The 22,625-nt window shown below is 37.9% G+C and overlaps 1 protein-coding gene across 1 annotated transcript in view; it reads left to right on the top strand.

The window, feature by feature from the left end:
- The window catches only part of calcrla (calcitonin receptor-like a), a 58,347-nt gene extending 36,174 nt beyond the window's left edge, over nucleotides 1–22,173 (top strand). Inside the window, exons 4-13 of the mRNA XM_046845560.1 lie at nucleotides 4,535–4,648; nucleotides 5,702–5,814; nucleotides 6,743–6,834; nucleotides 6,915–7,041; nucleotides 8,028–8,181; nucleotides 8,265–8,325; nucleotides 12,146–12,212; nucleotides 14,692–14,910; nucleotides 16,427–16,468; nucleotides 20,222–22,173. Of these exons, the coding sequence (XP_046701516.1) occupies nucleotides 4,535–4,648; nucleotides 5,702–5,814; nucleotides 6,743–6,834; nucleotides 6,915–7,041; nucleotides 8,028–8,181; nucleotides 8,265–8,325; nucleotides 12,146–12,212; nucleotides 14,692–14,910; nucleotides 16,427–16,468; nucleotides 20,222–20,428 (1,196 nt within the window). The 3' untranslated portion in view covers nucleotides 20,429–22,173. The remainder of the gene's footprint in view (nucleotides 1–4,534; nucleotides 4,649–5,701; nucleotides 5,815–6,742; nucleotides 6,835–6,914; nucleotides 7,042–8,027; nucleotides 8,182–8,264; nucleotides 8,326–12,145; nucleotides 12,213–14,691; nucleotides 14,911–16,426; nucleotides 16,469–20,221) is intronic.
- Nucleotides 22,174–22,625: the final 452 nt, after the last annotated feature.

Below are 22,625 nucleotides of genomic sequence, written 5' to 3'. Positions count from 1 at the left end.
GGTGTTGGAGTGGCCATATATGTCTCTAGACCTGAACTCTATTGTGCACATGTGGGGCATCATCAAGCAGAAGATGGAGAAGTGCCATGTGTCCAACATCCAGTAGCTCAGTGATGTCATTATGGAGGATTGGAAGAGGATCCCAGCAACAACCTGTGCAGCTCTGGTGATTTTCATAGCCAGGAGGAATAACCAAGTGCTGGATAACAATGGTGCTCAAAATATTGACACTTGTTCCATACAGTTTTCACATGTTCACTTAGGGTGTACTCACTTTTGTTGCCAGTTATTTAGACAATGATGGCTGTATGTTGAGTTATTTTCAGAACACAGTAAATCTGTACTGATATACAAGCTGAGAATATACAAGAGTTTGCCAAAAGGCACCTAAATGACTGAAGGACACACACATATATATATATACAGTGGAACCCGGTTATGTCGATGTCCTAGGGGGTCGCCAAAAAGCATTGAGATAACCGATGATCGAGATAAACGAAAATCAAAATGGCGGCAAAATATTAACGTGCTTGAAATTTCTTTATGTACATGATGTGCGTTAATAAATGAGAATGTGCATGCACGTGTTTTTGAAGGGTTTTTTTACACAACAGCGTTGCCGCGATTTGTTTGATGAAGGCATGCTATAAAAATACATACAGTACATGTTTATCTGTCAGGAATCCACCTGCCACGCCCCCCTTCGGTGCTTTCTTGGCCGCTTTCTCTGAAGCTTCCAGCTTCAATCGTGCACATATGGTGCTTGTTTATAACCCATCACCAGCTCCTATTTAAACTTCCACACTCTCACTGTCCGTTATTGTTGGTATATGTTGGTTCACGGCGGTCGTTGTTATCGCACATGCGTATCCTGGTACGTGCCTTCCCACCGGCACTCTCTCAACGGCTGCTCTTTTCTTCACATAGCGCATCGCGGATTCCCCCCGATCCTGCCGGTGTTCATTCTATGCTTATGCTGCTCATCCCACGTTCTTCCGTGTGCTGTTCAGCGCCGCGCTTCTACTTTCGCCTCCCGTTCATCGCATAACATTTAACAACAAAAGGCATATGTGCACTAACTAACAGCAGAGATTCACCAGTATACAATACAACACCTGTAGCAGCTGTAAGTCTTGATTTTTCCGCCACTTTCGCGAGTTCTTCTGCGGCTGCACCGAGATAACTGACGTTAAATGGCAAATTTTTCCCCCCTTGTGCTCAAGATATCAGGGTTCGGCGACATAAAAAAGACATAACCGATAAAAAATGCTTAGACAAAGCGAGAATTTGGCGGTTTCACTTCAAAAACGTCGACTTAATAGGGTTGTCGAGTTAACTGAGGTCGAGATAAGTGGGTTCCACTGTATATATATATATATATATATATATATATATATATATATATATATATATATATATATATATATACACAGTGGAACCTGGTTATCTCGCCCTCGGTTACCTCGGTCATCCTCTCCTTAATACAGTGCAGTCGCCCTGTCCAATGTGCAGAAAAACACCCCCAAAGCATTATGCTTCCACCCCCAAGCTTCACAGTAGGGATGGTGTTCTTGAGATGGTACTCATCATTCTTCTTCCTCCAAACACGTTTAGTGGAATTATGACCCAAAAGTTCTATTTTGGTCTCATCTGACCACATGACTTTCTCCCATGACTCCTCTGGATCATCCAAATGGTCATTGGCAAACTTAAGACGTGCCTGGACATGTGCTGGTTTAAGCAGGGGAACCTTCCGCGCCATGCGTGATTTCAAACCATGACGTCTTAGTGTATTACCAACAGTAACCTTGGAAACGGTGGTCCCAGCTCTTTTCAGGTCATTGACCAGCTCCTCCCGTGTTGTTCTGGGCTGATTTCTCACCTTCCTTAGGATCTTTGAGACCCCACGAGGTGAGATGATGCATGAAGCCCCAGTCCGAGGGAGACTGACAGTCATGTTTAGCTTCTTCCATTTTCTAATGATTGTTCCAACAGTGGACCTTTTTTTACCAAGCTGCTTGGCAATTTCCCCGTAGACCTTTCCAGCCTTGTGGAGGTGTACAATTTTGTCTCTAGTGTCTTTGGACAGCTCTTTGGTCTTGGCCATGTTAGTAGTTGGACTCTTACTGATTGTATGGGGTGGACAGGTGTCTTTATGCAGCTAACGACCTCAAACAGGTGCATCTAATTTAGGATAATAAATGTAGTGGAGGTGGACATTTTAAAGGCAGACTAACAGGTCTTTGAGGGTCAGAATTCTAGCTGATAGACAGGTGTTCACATACTTATTTGCAGCTGTATCATACAAATAAATAGTTTAAAAATCATACATTGTGATTTCTGGATTTTCTTTTTTTTTAGATTATGTCTCTCACAGTGGACATGCACCTACGATGACAATTTCAGACCCCTCCAATGATTTCTAAGTGGGAGAACTTGCAAAATAGCAGGTGTTCAAATACTTATTTTCCTTACTGTATATGTGTGTGTGTGTGTGTGTGTGTGTGTGTGTGTGTGTGTGTGTGAGCTTAATTTGTTCGGGAAAAGTTCTCACAATGTGATTTATTCGTAATACATATAGAAAAATTTAGATAATTGATTCCACACACCCAAAAAACATAAAAATATTTATTTATGGTATTTTGTGTACATACTATTGTCCTTGTGTATCTGAAACAAATAACAACGAGTTAGTACACAGTATAAAGTAAAAATTAAACAAAAGATCCTGCACTTTATCTTTGAAAAGAGTCGTGGCTGGCGTGAGGGAGACGAAAGGGAAGAGAAGTGGAATAGGGTTATTGCTTGGAAGGAGAACCTGCTTCCATTAGAACACACGTGGTGTATGTTTGGGCAAATGCTGCCTACACGGGGAATACATGCTGAAGAAGAACGAATTTGCAAGAAGTGTACATGAGCTTCCATTGTTTTATGCAGCGAGAGAAAAAAAAACCCGTCTCATTTGAGCACAAGCCGTTTCCATGTTGTTCGCGTGATGCTCAATGTTCGCAATGGACGTTCTTGCTCGTAATGCAAGTAAAATTTTAATAACAATTTTTGCTCATCCTGCAAAGCTTTCGTAAAGCAAGTTACTCGCAATACAAAGTTTCACTGTACATAAATCATCAGGTACCAGACGGAACTTATGCTGTTTCCACACGGACGATTTTATTTGCCGTATGTGAGCATAATGGCGGATTTTGGGGTTTGATTTGAGACTTCACACATCAGTAAAACAAATGTTTAGTGATTCAATTTTGTTTTAAAGATATAAATGACGTCGTGAATAAAATAAAATTATTCAAATTTTATTAAAGCATACATTTGACAGCTCTAATATTTTATATATGTACAGTATGCAAATGATTCATCAGCATAGTCCTGTCTTCTAAACACAAAGTGCATGGTGAAATGAAATGGACCATCAAGCTGACTGACAGTGCTGAAGTGAAGTGTGTAAAACTCACTCAGACTCTTCAAACATCATCAAGCACTCGGATGGAGTGTTGATTAAAAGGCATCGAGTGGACGCGCTTGTTTTTGTGTTGCTAACGCGCTAAAACCATCACGGTAAAATTAGTTCCAATGACTGCAGCACAATTAGTGACATTCCTTAAATGCCTTTGTTTTAGTTTTCCTTTGAAAGTTCTAGCAGTTTCTGTTGAAGGACAGAAATAAGTGGACTAATCCAAAGCCTTGCTCACACTAGCCAGAGAAACTTCTGATAAAGGAAGTCCTGGGTTATCAGGATACACACTATTTAGACAAAAGAATTGGGATACCTGCTGTATGTGGTTCTTCTCCAAACTGATACCACAAATTTTGCACACAATTGTCCTTGGATGTGGTAGCATCACATTTTTCCCTTCACTTAAACTTGGAGAAGTTGAAGTGAAAGATTTTGAGCTGCTACAGAGCTATGACCTGTGGGTGAATTGGAGCGCTGACTGCACCCCAGAGGTTTTGCATTAGCATTTATGCCACTTATCCAGAGTGGCTTACAGTTACAGTATCTCAGCTACACATCTGAGCAGTTTAGGGTTAAGGGCCTTGCTCAAGGGCCCAGCACTGGCAGCTTGGAAGAACTGAGCTTTGAACCCATGACCTTCCGTTTACAAGTCCAACATTTTAACCACGGGACTACCACGTCCTACATCGGTATCGGACTTTACTAACACCCTTGTGGCTGATTGAGCACAAATCTATACAAAATCTAGTGGAACATCTTCCCAGAACAATGAAGGTCATTATAACAGCAAGTGGACACTAAATGTGGAATGGGATGTTTAAAATTCACATACCTTACTGGTAGGGTGTCCATAAACTTTTGTAAATGACTAGTGTAGTGAAAATATATGTACATGCAAAAAGCCAGTTCTTTATATCAGTGTTTCAACAAGTCAGAGAAGACTTACCTTCTGAGACTTATTATTATTTGAACAGAACGAAAAGTCAGCCACGTTTAGCCAATCCACTGAAAAACATTTGATCACATTATTGCATACTGTTTGTGTTTATGTTTTTACATTATCAGCTGGCCTGATGTGTAACCGAACATGGGACGGGTGGCTGTGTTGGGACGACACTGACATCGGAGTCACTGCTCACCAGCAATGTCCAGACCACTTCCATGACTTTGACCCTGCAGGTAAATGTTTCTATCTACTTTATCTAACCTACATTCAGTGTAACTTAAAAAATAACTTTATAGACATTAAGCTTGTAGGGACCAACATATAAATTTTAATTGTATAACCTCTTCATCTCTTTAAAGATGTTTTAGGACAATGTCCATTGTTAAAAGCGCTCTACAAATAAAACTGAATTAAACTGAATTAACTTGAAATGGTTCTGGTGCTGGTGGAACTGGTGGCAAAAATATTTCTTTGCTTGAGTATTTCAGCCAAGAAACTGCTGATCTCATGGGATATTCACACACATTCTTTTAATAATAATTGTTAACAGGTACAGTATGGTGCAGTAGGTTGAAAGCAGGGCGATGCAGTAGATCCAATTTGTAATACAAAAGTTGTAGTAATAATCGACACAGATTATTGCTGCAAATGAAAAGTGTTTAGATATGTGATGGAGGCCAGCATTTAATGCTTAGATTTAATTTCAGCATTAGTAAGGCTGAAAGGGGAATCATTTTACTGCATTCTGGCAGAAAACCGCCAATAAACAATTATCTCATTTATACAACTGAGCAGTTTTATAGGCCTTGTTTAAGAGCAGCAATGGCAATTTGGTTTTGTTGGATTTAAACTCACCACCTTCCAGTCAGAAGTCCAGCACATTATCAACCACTGAGCTTTAGAGCATTAGAGTTTACCCATAATGATGCAGAAAACTAAAAACATTCTGTTGTTGGCAACTGGTTCCAGCTGACACGAAGTCCATGTGAGTTTAAATAACAATACATTCTTGGTAAGTAGAAAGACAGATCAGAACCCACCAGACCTTAAACTGAATGGGTTACAATAGCAATGATTAGTTGCTTGGATAATTTCCAGAATAAGCAGGACCCAAGGTGTTCTTAATAAAAAGTTTTTTCATTCTTTCACATAATACTGATAGGCTTTTAGGTTTAATATCTGGATTGTAAGAGAAAACCATCATACTAAATGTTAATGCTGTACAGTGTGGAGGAATAGCACTTTTGAGCTTTTTGACATTTGTATCCTTGGATTGTTTTGAACAGAAACAGCCACTAAGGTGTGCATGGATAACGGCCATTGGTTTATGCATCCAGAGAGCAACAGGACGTGGACGAATTACACCACCTGTAATGCACACAGTAAAGAAAGCAGAATGGTAGGTCATGAACTTCTGACTGCCAGCATTTATTGCAACTTTTTCCTCAATTGAGCTGCAGATAAATGCCATATGTATAACAAATAACATACACTGAACACAATTATAAATGCAACACTTTTGTTGTTGTCCCCATTTTTCATGAGCTGAACTCAAAGATCTAAGACTTTTTCTGTGTACACAAAAGGACTATTTCTCTCAAATATTGTTAGCGTTAAATCTGTGTTAGTGAGCTCTTCTCCTTTTTTATTGTGGCCAGCCTAAAGCACCCCTTTGCAATAATCATGCTGTCTAATCAGCATCTTGATATGCCACACCTGTGAGGTGGATGGATTCTCTCAGCAAAGGAGAAGTGTTAATTAACACAGATTTAACAATAACAATATTTGAGAGAAATAGGCCTTTTGTGTACATAGAAAAAGTCTTAGATCTTTAAGTTAAGCTCATTAAAAATGACACAAAAGTGTTGTGTTTATAATTTTGTTCAGTTATTATGTACAGTTGTGTAAAAAAAGTGTCCTTCCCGATTTCTTATTTTTTTGCGTTTGCGTTTTAATGAATCATTAATGTGTAACCAACGCAAAAAAAAAAAAGAAATCGGAAGGGGGCGAACACTTTTTCACACCACTGTATATGGGCAGTGGTCCAGAAAAAATGAATGAATAAATGTTGCACAATAAATTCTCGGTTGGACTTATTACACTCATTTTCTAAAGAAATGTTTAGACAGACTAAATCAAACTTTAACAACACACCACACCTGAGACTAGCAAACCTAAACAAAGTATTAAGCCTAATCCTGTAATGCTTAACGATTATCTGATGATATGTTTATTTTACAGAGGATTTACAGGAACCCAGACGGCCCACACAGCAAACTGTTTATAATATGACTAAACATTCATCCATTTTCATTACTCTCTTGCAGACCGCATTGAACCTGTTCTACTTAGCCCTGATAGGACACGGGCTGTCTCTGGTCTCTCTGTTCATTTCACTCGGGATATTTTTCCATTTTAAGTAAGTGTGTAAATGCAATTTATTACTGTTTAATGTTTTCTTTACCTGCTGCATTCAGGATGTTTTTTTCTTTCTGACAGGAGTTTGAGCTGCCAGAGAATCACCCTGCACAAAAACCTCTTTATTTCCTTTATCTTGAACTCTATCATCACCATTATCTGGTTAACGGGCGTGGCCAACAACCAGGAACTAGTGCAGAGGAATCCGGTGAGCGCTGAATGAAATGGATTCTGTGGACGAATCTGAATTTACATCTGAATTTTATCTGTTCTTTGCTATATGGGCAAAAGAAATTTGTCACCTGACATTTCCAGCCATATGTTGTTCTTCTCCAAACTGTTTCACAAAGTTAGAGGCACACAATTGTTGTATAGGATGTTTTTGGGTGCGGTGGCATTCAGTTTTTACCTTTGCTTGAATTACGAGACCTGAATCTGTTCCAGCATGGCAATATCCCTGTGCACAAAACCAGTTCAGTGAAGATATGGTTAACATTGGTTGGAGTGGAAGATCTCCTGCTATAGATCTCTGACTTTAACCCTATTGAACACCTTTGGGATGAATTGTACCACTGACTGAATGAGCTCATATTTCCACAAGTACAATCCATATAATGTAGTGGAACATCTTCCCAGAAGAGTGAAGGCAGCAAATAGGGAGGAAATATGGAATAGGACATAACAATCGTATGAACAGGTGCCTACAAACTTTTGTCCATGTAGGGTATGTGAACATATTAAATCTTTATGAATCTGATTTTTTTTAATCACTGTCAGATTAAAAGAATGTGCCATGAAAAGTCATTTTAAATTTGATGAATGTAACATGTCTTTAAAAAGTTGGGACAGGGCCATTATTACCACGGTGTATCATCTTCTTCTTCTTATCAAGCATCTGTATACATTTGGAGACCAGTTGCTAGAGTTTTGGGAAATGAATGTTGTCCCAATTTGTCAGACACAGGGTTATAGCTGCTCAACAGTCCTGGGTCTTCTTTGTCTTATTTTTCATTTCATGATGTGCAAAATGTTTTCAATTGGTAAATTGTTTGGACTGCAGTATTATTCCCCTCCCCCCCAGGCTTTTTCAGAATTGGGGTTGTAATCATTTGAAAGGATTATGGAGTGGAGTTTGATTCGATCTGTATTTCTTCTTTTAAATATAACCTGTGTGATATATTCTCTCCCCTTCAGACAAGTTGTAAAGTTTCCCAGTTTATCCATCTCTATCTCTTCGGGTGTAACTACTTCTGGATGCTGTGTGAGGGAATTTACCTTCACACACTCATTGTTGTGGCTGTGTTCGCCCAAAAACAGCATTTGATTTGGTACTATCTTCTTGGATGGGGTAAGTTCTCAGTTTAAAAAAACATTTAGTTTTGTATTTGGTCATAAACTTTTACTCATTCTTGATTTTTTGTTTTGTTTCAGGTTTTCCACTGTTACCAACTACAATACATGCTGTAGCCAGAAGCTATTATTATGATGACAAGTAAGTATTCAATACATTTATTCTGAGAACACTGATCTGGAGTTTCCGATTTTCATACAGTGTCTGCCAAAAATGTGCCAACATCTTGGTATTTTTCAGAGACACATGCATGTTCCCATGCATGTTTATATGCCAAAAACTAGGTCATTTACAGTATGAAGATTTTATTTGACAAAACAAATAATAACAATAATAAATGCCTAGATGTTCCACTTTATTTTCATTGAAAAATCCTCCCTTTGCATGAATTACAGCTTTACACACTCTTGACAAGTAGACAGTTTATTTCTCCAAACATTCAGCTGAAGAACTTGCCTCTTGTAAAACTTGCCAAAGTTGTTCTTCACTAGTTGGAATTCTTTTTCTGACCTTGTGATCCAATTCATCCCAGAGCAGTTCAATAGGTTTTAGGTGCAGTGACTGGGCAGGTCATTTCATGATAGATAACAACCAAGCAGATTGTTTGCCTTCTAAATATCACTTAAAGAGCTTGGATGTCCAAGCATTGGGTCATTGTTTTGTTTTGTTTTAAGTTGGTTCTAATGACCCGCAGTCCAGACGGCATTGCATGGCGCTGAAGTATGGAATGGTAGCCATGTTGGTTCAGTATTTCTTTCAACATTTAACCTACATTAATCTCCATGTATATATAGTTAGCGTGTTCTCCAAATATAGCCTGAAACTTGTGAAGTGGGACATACATATAACTACATGTATTTTATTCAAATCCTACTGTTTTTGCCTGTAGTGACAGTTTGATGAAATGGGATACCATTGAATTACCGGGTTTGTTGCATATAAAAAAAAATAAATGTGCTTGTGTCTCAAAGACCACCAAAGACTTGGTGTTTCCAAACTTTTCACAGGCACTGTATACACTATGTGGCCAAAATTGAGCAAAACCTTGTAATATGTATAGTATGTGTTTTTTGAGCATCACATTCCACATTTAGTTCCAATTTGCTCTTATATTTCCCTTCACTCTTCTGAGGAGATGTTCCACTAGATTTTGTAGTGTGCTTGTGGAGATCTGTGCTAATTTAGCCACAAGGATGTCAGTAAAGTGAGGTACTGATGTAGATGAGGTGATGAGGCCTGGGGTGCGGTCAGAGTTCACATTCATTTTAAAGGTGTTCAATGGGGTTGAGGTCAGAGCAGGAGATCATCCACTTCAACCCATGTAAAGCATATCTTCATGGAGCTGGCTTTGTGCACAGGGGCATTGACATTCTGGAACAGTTTTGGGTCTCCTAGTTCAAGTGAGGGGAAAATTTCATGCTACTGCATCTAAGGATGTCCTGTACAATTATGTGGCTTCAGCTTTGTGATAGTTTGCGAAAGAACCACATATGTCTGGGAAAGTCCCAAAAGGTGTCCCAATACTTTTGTCGATATAGTGTATAACTGAAGTCAGTCATGTTTAAGTGAGAAAACCGATCTCAGATTAGCACTTCCTTCTATCAGCAGTTTACATGTAGCTTTACAGAGTATTGATCAGTGTTTCTTCTAATTAAAAGACCGACATTTCTGACTCAAAGCAAAAACAGGAAACTCCAAAAGTGTGTATAGAACAGAAATGAATAAGTAAAGCAGACAGCATGTAACATATTTTAATTATATTTATTTATTTATTTATTTGTTTGTTTGTTTGTTTGTTTTAGTATTGAAATCTTTTAAATAAAAGGATTATTCCTGAAGTAAATGCTCCTCAGGTGGAGTTTCAGAACTATTAGCAGTCCAGAAATTCCTAAAAATTATGAAATAAGTTATTAGTATTAATTAGTTGTTAAGTTTTCAATTAATTCTTTGATGCATTTTTTTTATTATATATTTCTATGTGTCTTACTGGTGCATGTGAACAAAAACCTTCCCAACTACAAAAGATAAAGATGAAGAAAAATGCTGAGCAGATGTAAATGCAGGTTAGAAAGATATTTAATTAACACCAGGGCAGACACACAACCTTAACGATAATGCAAAATGCTTAAAAAAAAATGGTTACGTCGATTCACAAACAGACTAAAATAAAGCAAATGAGGCGTAAAACCCAGGACAGAAACAGTTCAGCAACAAAGTACTAAACAGAGAATCACAGCTTGGCAATAGTCAAAGAATAAGAGTCAGTGAAAGCATTACTTTCACCGTTTACCTGAATAAAAAAGTGTGTGTGCATGTAATAGGGCATGCCGGTGTTAATAATTAATAGGGAGAGTCAGAGTGTGTGTGTGTGTGTTCTGGTAGTTGGAGTCCTGGGTAGCCATGTTTGAAGGCTGTGGTGCCTGGTGGGAGTTTGAGTCCATGTTTGGCAGCCGTCTGACACCAACACCATCTGTTTTATGCTAATAACATCAATATTGTATTCTTTTTCTGTCAGTGAACCACTATTTTCTACAGAAGTCCTGAGAAGGCATTCATCATAATATTTTTTCCTTTCTTGCTTTCTCATGATCGCAACTTAATTTTCTCTTGATCAGTAGATCATTTTTCTGTGTATTTGGCATAAGAGCATGTTCTGCATGCGTCCCGTTAAGGCTCGTCCATTTGCCCGCTGCCAAAAAATGGTTATGGTTACCAGTGTTGTGTAGTTACTACAAAATAGTAACTAGTTACAGTTACTCGTTACTTCATTCAAAAAGTAACTCTGTTACTTTGTTGATTATTTACACCAAAAAGTAATGCGTTACTGTTAAAAATAACTTTTTAGTTACTTTTTTAAAGAACCTTATTTAATGTTCACGTTAATGCCCTTTTATGTGTTATGGTCTACAAACACAAAACTGACTTAAACACAAAGTAATTTTTAAACACTTTTATTTAAGTCAGACCAGCACAAACTGAATATATCACAAGGATTTCTGAAATAAACAACAAAACAAGCTGAATAATATATTCACAATCAAAAACTAAAGTGGCTTCTGCTGTTGTGTTGAGCTCTTAAAAATGTTCCTTTTACAGCTGAAGTATGAAAACTATCAACAATGTAGAACAGAACACCGGGTTAGCTTCTAGCTTCTAGCTCCTCAGGCATGGAGTTCCTGGAGGAGCTTCAACAGATTGGAGTTGCTGTTTATCGCAGTAGATACGAGCTTCGAACAAGAAAGACACAGCTTACATTTGACTAAAAAGTTTGTCTTTATCCTCAACTAAAGTGAAATAATGAGCATATTTCCACTTTGAGAAACTCATCTTGCTCTCGCCTCGACTCGCCATTACTGCTGCACAGACCTGAATAAACGGAGACACGCCCACAGTGCGTCTTCTTCGTGTTTACAGTGGTTCATCCACCAATCCTACAATGCGTCGCTGCTGTATACAGGTTAGACTGTAGTTTACACTTCAGCCAAAATTCATTCATTAAAAAAGTAACAGGTAATGCACCATACGGTAACGGAGTTACTTTATTTTAAAAAGTACTAGCAACACGTTACTTCCCAACACTGATGGTTACGATCCATGACACTGCCCCTTAGATCATGCTTTTTGCGAATACACAGACAATACATTTTCTGATCAGATGGAAACAATGTTTTTTATGTTAAGTTCACGAGAGAACAAGAAAGAAAATTGTATAATTCATGGGCTCTTAGGACTTCCATAATTTTCAGTATTTTAGGGGTGTCACTAATGTTGCCTCTTAAGTTTTTTGAGAGGGTGCATTAATGGTGAACCATTTTTTGAAAATGATTAAATAAGTTAAAATAACCTGGGAATAAACATTAAAATTATTTTTTTTGTACAAATAGTGAATCGTAGCTCTGGTATTTATGCTACAGATGAGCTACTAAAATGTTAATCATGATATTTTACTTTCAATCTGTAGCTGCTGGATCAGTTCAAACACGTCTCTGCTGTACATCATCCATGGGCCGATCTGTGCTGCGCTGCTGGTGAGCCATCTGGAGTTTTTGCGATTGTTGTTTCGTTGCTACACACAAACTGACAATCCATCATGTTGAATGCGCTGCATTGGTATTCAAGTCTTTGATGGAAGTTTCTCTGAGTTTCTATTAGTTACGTGTTACTAATTGTGTGCATGAATAGAATATAGATTCTTATTATTCTTTACGGTCTGACAGCCGAAGACATTCAACTACAACCCCAATTCCAAGAAAGTTGGACAATTTGTAGACACAGATTTTTACAAATTAAGGAACCTCAATCCTCTATAAGAATTTTCTGGCATTTTGTTGTTCTTTCATTTTTTATTTTAAACATTTTGTGGCCATTAAATTTCAAATGACTTTGTTTTACCTTAAAATGTCCTCAGTTTAAACATTTGCTATGTTTCTATATTCTATTATGTATAAAATATTATGAATAGAATATGGAGCATTTTTTCCAACCTTTCCGGAATTACTGTAGAGCAAAAGAAGGGCCAAGCAAAAATGGCAAGATATATGAATTTTTATAGATCAAATAATTAGTCAATAATTGAACAAGAATAAAACAAATGCACTTCATTTATTTTGAGTACTTTATAGCACAGTGAAATATCCCACCGATGTTAAGAAGCTAGGGTCAGCCACGATACAGAGCTCCTGGAGCACAGAAGGTTAAGGGCCTTTTTGGTTGCTTTGCTACAACAGGGCTTGAACCCCTGACCATCCAATCAGAACCACTGATTTACCACCTTCCCAGGTTATAGGTTAAGGAAGGTTATGAGACCTCTGAATCCCCCAGATTCAATAATGCTGTTCGGATTTTCATTTGCATTTCTGGCATTTGGTCGACACCCTGATTCAGAGTGACATAAAAGTTCGATGAAGTCTCTATCAATAAATACCTTCTGAATACATTAATTAGGGCAATACTCAGCTGTTTGGACATCAAGCGGAAGTTCCACCTCCTTGGTGAAAGGAAAATAGAGTTCTGAAACATGTCTAGCCTGTATCCTCAGAGATAATGGGACTAGCAGAGCAGCGTTTGAGGATCAGATGGAGAGTGGTGCAGTGCGGGTTGAGAGGTAGAACGTAGAGGTCGACCGATTCATCGGTTTTGTCGTTTATTTGCGTTGAGTTTATTGATGGAGCAGCTAAGAAGGTCAGCTGTCATTAAGAGAGCGGCCTCTAGAGGCCAATCACTGATACCAGATTCTGATTGTTTTTAGACGTGAGACTGGGCACTGCATGGAGAGTGCTACAGTGGTCCCCCGGTTATCGAACTTAATTTGTCCCTTAAAACCGTTCGAAATCCGATATGTTCGAAAACCGGACCTAATTATCCCATAAGAAATAATGGAAAACCAATTAATCCGTTCCCGAACTCCACCAATACCCAATAATTAACCATTTTTTCCTGTTTTTAGCCATATTAATAGTCAGGAATCCCCCTGCCACGCCCCCTACGGTGGCTGTCATGGTGCTTCAGGGAATGCCCTTTTCCTTCGCTCATGTGTGCCCCGCCCACATTGAACTCATCGCAATCGGGCTTCCTCCGTAAAGCACCGTGGATATTATTTATGGACTGCCTTTTGCCGGATTATCCCAATCTCTGCGGGTATTTTGTGTTGGCACGGTAAAAGTATAAATTAACAACTTTACAAGAGTAAGAAACAAAATGATTACTGTGCTTACCGCTAAATATCACTTATATTGTTCACAAACAGAAGTTGCGATAGATGCTTACTCAGCGATGGTTGAAGCGGAAGCAGTTTCTTCCCCTCACGCTGGGTTGGGCAGCGTGGGTGGCGTTCGATAACTGGAACTTTGTTCGTTCACCGGACCGAAATTTCGTTCGGAAAACCGTTCGCTAACCGGAATGTTTGATAGCCGAGCCGTTCGATAACCGGGGGACCACTGTTTTAGTACTAGTACTACTGTTTTAGCACTTTAGTACTAGATATGGTTTTACATGGATTAATTTTTTTTTTTAATCCAGTATCCATTTTAAAAATTATCGGTTGATAATTTGGTTATTGTCAAGTACGACCCAACCCAGCTAACGGTGTTGGTAAAGTCCACTATCTGTCGACCTCTAGTAAAAGGCTGTGTCTGTTTTTGGTATTTTAGGAAAACATCATGTTTTTAAATCTGATGCAAGCAGCTGCAGAAAGCTATTGGAGAGACGGTCACAGTGGGGTGGTGTGGGAGAACTTAGGAATGTTGAAGACCAGTCATTCAGTTGCATTCTCGATTAGGTTCATGTCAATCAGGAAACAAAACTGCCAGGTTTATATATATATATATATAACAATTCAGCCTTGAGATGATGACGGACTAAATAAGTGGCCAATGTGAAGAGAAATAAACTAATGATCCTTATATTGTAAAGGAGACACAACAGCATGTTAGATTAGCACTATTTAAAGGCCATTTATTATGGAAACAATCTGTAAATCCTCTTTACATTTTCTTTTTTAATCCCCAGGTGAATCTCTTTTTCCTGCTCAACATCGTGCGTGTGCTCATCACCAAGCTGAAGGTGACTCACCAGGCCGAGTCGAGTCTGTATATGAAGGCAGTGCGTGCCACACTTATTCTCGTTCCTCTGTTGGGAATCCAGTTCATCCTCCTTCCCTATAAACCTTCCGAACGTGTCTTAACCGAGATCTACGACTACGTCATGAACATCTTAATGCATTATCAGGTACGTGCCAATTGAGCTCATAGTTTCACACGGCAGTGCAAAAAAGCACAGAGGATCGCCATCACTGGAGGATGAGTGTGAAAAAAAGCAGAAGATAAATAACTTCTGTTCGGAAATCTCAAAGAAATTAAAGTTTGCATTCATAAAAAGCAGGTAGAGCTCCTCTGAGCAATTCCAGGGGCTCTGGATGTGGATTTTTCATGAGCTGTGAACTATTAAGAACATTCCAGTTGATGGACTGGATTAGAATATTAAATATAGAATTATATCTAATTCCTTGTAAAAGGGCTTAAGGGTCTATTTGTAATGGTTATATCTTCTTAATCATATCTTTTTAAACCATGTAATCTTCTTAATGTGAAATCTGTCATTGCTTTAGTGCACACATGAGCTATGGTTCTGAAAAGAGTAGTTCCAAATGCTGGTTTTTCAGCTCATTTCTGGAGTTTTGATGTCATCCAGCTCCTGAATCAGAAGTCCTACTGAGCAGTCAGACTTTCTGCAGTAAAAGTCTGAGAGGAAATACAAAATTATGCATGAGATACAAATACCATCCTGTCTCTGAGGTCTACAGACAATTCCTGGACTTCATGACTTGGTTTGAGCTCTGACATGTCCAATCAACTGAATTTAGATGGACTTCAATCATGTTGTAGAAACATCTCAAGGATGATCAGTGGAAACAGGATGCACCTGAGCTGAATTTTGAGTGTCATGGCAAATGCTGTGAATATTTATGCAGATTTTTTAAATAGAAATTTGCAAAGATTTCAAACAAACTTCTTTTACATTGTCTTTATGGGGTTTTGTTTGTAGAATTTTGAGGGTAATATTGAATATAATCTATAATGCTGTGAATACTTTCCGGATGCACCTTATAGACAAAGGTTTGTGGACACCTGAGCATTAGATCCTATTTCACATTTAGCCCCTATGTCTTGTTATATTAACCTTCTCTATTCTGGGAAGATGTTAGATTTTAGAGGGAGCTTTTGGAGATCTTGTGCTCATTCAGCCACAACGGTGGTAGTAAAGTAAACTGATGTAGGTGAGGTGAGGAGGCCTGTGGTGCAGCCAGTGTTCACATTCATCTCAAAGAAATTCAGTAGGGTTGAGGTCAGAGCTCTACAGGCCACTCAATATAAAACATATCTACATGGATCTGGCTGGCTTCAAGCTAAATTAAATTCTACTGCATCCAAAGACATCCTATATAATTGTGTGCCTCCAACTTTGGGTAAGAACTACATATGGCTGAAAAAATTTGGTCGAAAAACATTTTAGTCCACATAGTGAATGTATAAATACTGACAAGTGTAGTTTTGGGATTCTCAGGTTCCCAAACTGACTCTAATAAACAAGAAATAATAATAATCGTGGTGTACGTCAATCAATTTAATGTTTGGTCTGCGCAGGAAAAATGCAGTTAATAATCATAACTATGTGTATTACCTCACCTCTCTACCAAAACTCACTTGTCTGGGTTCTAAAATGTTGCACATTTCTTCTTTTTCAGGGTCTTCTTGTGGCCACCATCTTCTGCTTCTTTAACGGAGAGGTAAAAAAACCCACATTCCCTGCAACTAACCTCCCGGTTTCCTGTTTATCTCAAAATCCCCGATGGCTTCCTTCTCGACCGTATGCATTCCTGTCCCACTTTACGATCAGACGTGCGATTAAATCCCCAAAGCTCGCTTACAAAAGCTCATTTCCCCCCCTCAAGTTTTTAGCTAAACGCTGGATAATTAAAGACTTTGGCTGGTGTCCTTATGCACAGATTCATGAGTCACGCTGTCTGAGCTGCCGAGCTGCTGATCCAAGTTCAAACGAGCTCTGTGTTTTTTTAAGTAGCTGCTTTATGAACGCCGCACCGCTTGCACAGATATATCCATTATCGAGTCAGGAGCTAATACAGCAGTTAGCAGAGCTGGAACGAATGACTAAAAGCCGCAATTATTGCTCGACACGATGCGTTACGGAAAAGGGGGGGGATGGGTGGTCGGTAGCACGGAATGGAAAAAAGGAACGCGATACCAATTATCATTATTAACTAATGGGATAATAAGGACCGTTTTATTTGAACAATTACTTCTGACTTTCTGGAACATTTCACACCATTTTTTAACGTTTCTTTTTATTTTTTGGAAGCCATGCGTTTTACTGACCTGCGAATGCATGTAGAGCATGTCATAATGCATTCGCAACTCATTATACATGCTGGTAGAGTTTACAATCATAAATTGGTAATTGAACACATTAGTAATAGTGTCAGTACATAATAAATGTATAAAATGAACAAATACAGATTCCAGACAAGGATAAAGAGAAGCTAAGTTATTAGAAGGTTATTAAGAAGGTTCCGGTTCTGGTTCCAGTTAGATGAGAGAAAGTTCTGAAATAAATACAGATGGTCCCCGAGTTACAATGGTTCGACTTACGATTTTCGGATCTCACGACGACTATAGAGATCTGACAACATTGTAAAAATGAGTACACAAACTGCTCCACTCGCATCCACGCGCATGCTGTCACATACAATTATACTATGCAGTACTATTAATTGCTCTTTTTTTGTTAAATTATGTGCTTTAATTTGTTAAATTATTAACAAATAACAGTACACTACCCCATAATCTCGATTTACATTCGATATTTTAAAGTTACGGTCGTGTCATTGGAACGCATCTCCATCGTTAGTCTGGGACTACGTGTAGTTCCGAATGCTGATTTTCCAGCTCATTTCTGGGCTCAGATGCCAACCAACTCCTGAATCTGGAGTCCTGCCGAGCAGTCAGACTTTCCACAATCTGGCCGTAAGCAGTAAGAGGCTGAGATAAGCACAGATTTGTAAATGAGGTACAGATTCTATTGATTGTTGATCTGAAGTAGGAGGCAAAGGTCCGAAACCGGTGAAGCATAAAACTAGCAATCACAACGGAACAAAGAAATCAAGGACGTAAGGGTATAAATACATTTACATGATTTGGCAGATACCCTTATACAGAGGGACTTACAGTTATCTTAATTATACAACTGAGCAGTTGACAGTTGAGGGCCTTGCTCAAGGGCCCAACAGTGGCAGCTTAGTGGTGCTGGGATTTGAAGTCATGACCTTCTGACCAGAAGTCCAACATCTTAACCTCTTTCATGGGAAGTGAGAAAAGGGAACTATACCTTATTAATAATAATAAAGAAATACTTTTTAAAAAAGTCTACAAATTTGTAGACTTTTTTTTAAATAAAAATATTTTGTTTATTATTCAGCTCTGAGTTAATTGCTATGGTTAAGCTGTTTGTTCTGATTCATTATCTGTACAGTTGTATTTAGAAGCCTGTTTGTGTTGATGTGGGAGTTCTCTTTCTTATCTTAGCCTCTTGTTAGAACATCAGGTAATTCCTTATCTGTGTAATTTAAGATTGTTCTTTGCAGTGTGGAGATGCAGGACATAAATGCATGAACTTGATTGTGACGTCATTAGATCTCAGAAATCGTTTACAGTCCGGAGGTAACGGAGGTTGAGAAAATAAGTCATAGTTGAAAGTAACAGGCTAAAAAGTGTGGATTGAGAGCAAACTTCAAAAACAGAAATTTGTATTCCGAGGATTAAATTAAATATAAAACAACAGATAAAACATTTTACAGGTGAACAGTCAGGAAACAAGCTGTTTAGACAGGACAGGAGTGGAGCCAAGGCCAAAACAGAACAAAAAGCACCTGGTACTTGTTCCTGAAGAAGCTGTATGATAGAAATCATAACAGAGGCAGAGTCTGATATTAAATCGGATCAACTCATTAAATACCATTCTGGTTTTGATTATAATTTTTGATGATGGTTTGTCCAATATTTCATTTAAATTTAGTGGACAAAATTGTTTGTTCTTACTGGTTCCAGATAAAACACAAATTAGGTTGTCTTTAGGATTCAATAAAATTTTATTTGGGTCTTCTTTTTATAGAAGAAATCACCCTAAAGCAGCATTATAGAAATAATTAGATTGCGAATATACATTTTTAAATACAATTATTTAAAATAAATTCTGTCCCTATACATTTATCCCTAATAAGCAAACCATTGGTAAAAGTTGCAAAATTCGAAAGACAAAATGGTGAAGAAACCTTTAGAAGAATATAGAAGATATAAAAGGAACCCATCCTCACCCAGGTGCTATCTGGATTATCATTTATTATAGTTTCTTTAAACTTGAGGTTGAAGTTCACTGATGGACACTTGAATGCAAAGCAGTTTAGGGTAAATGTAGCTTCATCATCAACCATTCTAGCATTCTGTTTATATGAATTACTGTTCCAAACCATCTTCATGGTTCTTGAGTTTAACCCTCCACTGTAATCTTGTGGATTTTTGGGCTATTTATGTGGAGCCATCTTCAGGAAATGGCCTCCAATAGAAAAGAGTATTCTATCTAGAAGTTGGGCGTGCATACAGTATGGATTTGTTTCTGAAGTTGCTTGTTTGGATAAACCTCCTACTCAGGATGTAATGCATGCTGGAGCTCCTACAGTATACTGTGGATAAAAAGATACATTGATTTTTGAATCTACTGACTTCCAACCAAATTAGCAACATCATATTAAAATGAAATGAAATCATATTTCTCAGTATGATTGATCTTTCTTGAAAATCCCCCTTTTTTATGGTGTTGAAAACAGTGTTCCGTTTGTTTTTCATAAAAAAACAAGAATGACATTTATCACATTCATTCTGTACAACTAAGCAGTATGGGGTTTAGGGCTTTGCTCAGGGGCCCAAGAATTGCAGCTTGGTGTGGCTGTGATTTTAACTCATGACCTCTGTATTTAAATTTAATTGCCTTAACCTTTAAGCTACAGTGCCACCTCTGAGGCTTGCAGTCTGTAGGTTGTGAGTTTTAACCCCAATCCCAGCAACACCAAGCGGGCGCTGTTGGACCCTTGAGAAATTCTGTTAACTGCTCAGTTGTATGAATTATATAATTGTAAGTTGCTTTGAAATTATGTGTCTGCCAAAATGGAATAAAATGTGGGGAAGTTGTAGCTCAGAGGTTAAGGCTCTGGGTTAGTCATCAGAAGGTCAGGGTTTCAAGCTCTGGTGTTGCCAAGCTGCCACTCTTAGGGCCCCTAAGCAAGGCCCTTGACCCTCTGTGATTAAGTAACATGGCTGTTCTAATATCACTGGGATATGCAAAGACAGATTTTCATTGTGATGTACATGTTTTTATAAAAGTGTTACATTGTATTTTTTTGTCATTTTCTTCTTAAGAATAAGATCAAATGACATTAAAAAATAATAAACATTGAAATTTCTTTCCACAGGTACAGAGTGTGTTAAGGAGACACTGGAATCAGTATCGGATGCAGTTTGGTAACGCGATGGCCCACTCCGAGGCGCTCAGATCGACATCTTACACGGCCTCGTCCATCACCGAGGTGCAGGGCTGCTACAGCATCGACGGCCACAGCGAACACTTAAACGGCAAGAGCTGCCTAGATGCCGAGAAATGTGAGAATTCTTTCAACTGAGAACGTCGGCACTCTGATCGCGAAGGTCACGTGACACGTAGGTCGGCGCGTCTAGGAAGGGTTTAAGGAAAGTTTACTGCTCTCACACTGCCTTATTATTATTACCTTATACAGCGCTTACTAGATGGACACAAACATGTCTTTAACAAACGACAAACTCAATGGTGACACTTTTTTTAAGAGACACAGAATAATTTCATATAATAATACATTTGTCAGTGATGATCCGTAATTAAGAATTACTATTATTACTCATTAGTATGTAGCCTTCTAACCACAGACACCATACAGAAGTAAGAGACATGTAATCAATCCTGAGTCATATAGGTAATATATAAATATATATATCAAACTTTTTTAATGATGAAAAGCTTTCAGGGAAATGGAATTGTCTGTTCAACTCTCAACGCAAGAGTTATTGTGTCATAAATTATAAAAGCATGACAACCTATTTGTACAATATGCAAATATATTCTGTAATATTTGATATTGACATTGGGGGTGTAATTTGCATATTCATAGAATATACATTTAATTAGAATTTGCGGAAGCAATAGTTTGTTGGTTGGTATTATTACTATGCCCGACGTGTTTGGGGCTCTCCGAAGACGATCGCTTAGAAAACGATTTAACAAAGCAAAAACTAATTAACAATGAGCTACATCTAAACAGAGTGATTCTTTTTGATTTCTAGAGGATTGCAAAAAATTCAGCTGTACAATGTTTATGAATTGAGGTGTTTCAAAAAATATATAATGCATTAGTAACTTAACCCCATGTAAATGTTAATGATTACTAAACTTATATAGCAATTATATATAATCAATAAATCATTAAAATAATACATTTAAACAAGTGATAAATATACTGATTATCCACTATATGGACAAAAGGTGCTTAGGCTTAAACCTGTTCCACCATGATAATTCCTCTGTGCACAAAACCAGCTCCATGAAGATATGCTTTACATGGGAGTTGGAGTGGAAGATCTCCTGCTATCTCCTGCTCCAACCCTATTTAGAAGCTTTAAGATGAATTGGTACACTGACTGTACCTCCAGGCCTCCTCAATACTTGACTTTACTAACTCCTTTCTGGCTGGATCTCACACAAATCTCCACAAACCCACTCCAAAATATAGTGGAACATCTTCCCAGAAGAGTGGGGATTATTCTAACAGCAAATGGGAACTAAATGTGGAAATGGATGTTCAAAAAGCATCAAATTATTTTGAGGCATCCACAAACTTTTGTCCATATAGTGTATGAATGAAGTTTTTGTATTGAATTATAGGAATTGTAAATAATCTATTTTATAAGATGAATTCTCTTTTTTCTCTGGATTGTTCAGATGGATGAAGGCTACATGCGTAGCCGCTGCCGCTAATATGCTGTAAAAGAAAAATATATGTATAAATATATAATTATAGGAAAATATATATATATATATATCCCGCTAAGGGAAAACGCCAGTATCATTTCCTATATTATATTCAGGATAGCGCTGTAAACTGATGTAGTGGTGGTTTTTGTGTTTATGCATCGTGTCTTGTCTGTAAATCACATCAGAGTTTGATGTTATAATACATGAAGCACCCATGGCATTTGTTTTTGTAATATATTCACGTTCAACTTGCACAATGTTGGTATGATGGATTTGTGAAAATGAAGATGAATGAATGTCATTGATTTTGTATAGAGGCCATTGTTCAGGTCAGGAATAAAATCCATTTGCAAGAAAAAAAAAGGAAAACAAGTGACTTCTTGCTTTACTTTTCTTTATTTAACTGGGTGTAAATTCACCTCTCTGTCTGTCTATCTATCTATCTATCTATCTATCTATCTATCTATCTATCTATCTATCTATCTATCTATCTATCTATCTATCTATCTATCTATCTATCTACACTGTATCTCACTAATTTATATCTTTTCAAGGGGCAATGCTAAAGACATAAAACTTGGATATATTTTAGAGTAGTCAATGTGCAGTTTGTACAGCAGTACAGATTTACTGTAACTCAACATACCAACATACAGCCATTATTGTCAAGATTAGCTGCCAGCAAAAGTAAGTACACCCTAAGTGATAACAGCTGTAAATTTTGTAATCATGCAAAGCTACACATCCTATTCATCATGTTCATTTTTTGTCGGCTTGACAGGACCATATAAATTTGTGTATCATGTATTAGAGCA

This window comes from Silurus meridionalis, chromosome 3 (assembly GCF_014805685.1).
Source record: "Silurus meridionalis isolate SWU-2019-XX chromosome 3, ASM1480568v1, whole genome shotgun sequence".
In the NCBI taxonomy this organism is placed as follows: domain Eukaryota; kingdom Metazoa; phylum Chordata; class Actinopteri; order Siluriformes; family Siluridae; genus Silurus; species Silurus meridionalis.
Note: the sequence above shows the minus strand (reverse complement) of the source record. Positions and strands in the feature narration are given on the sequence as shown.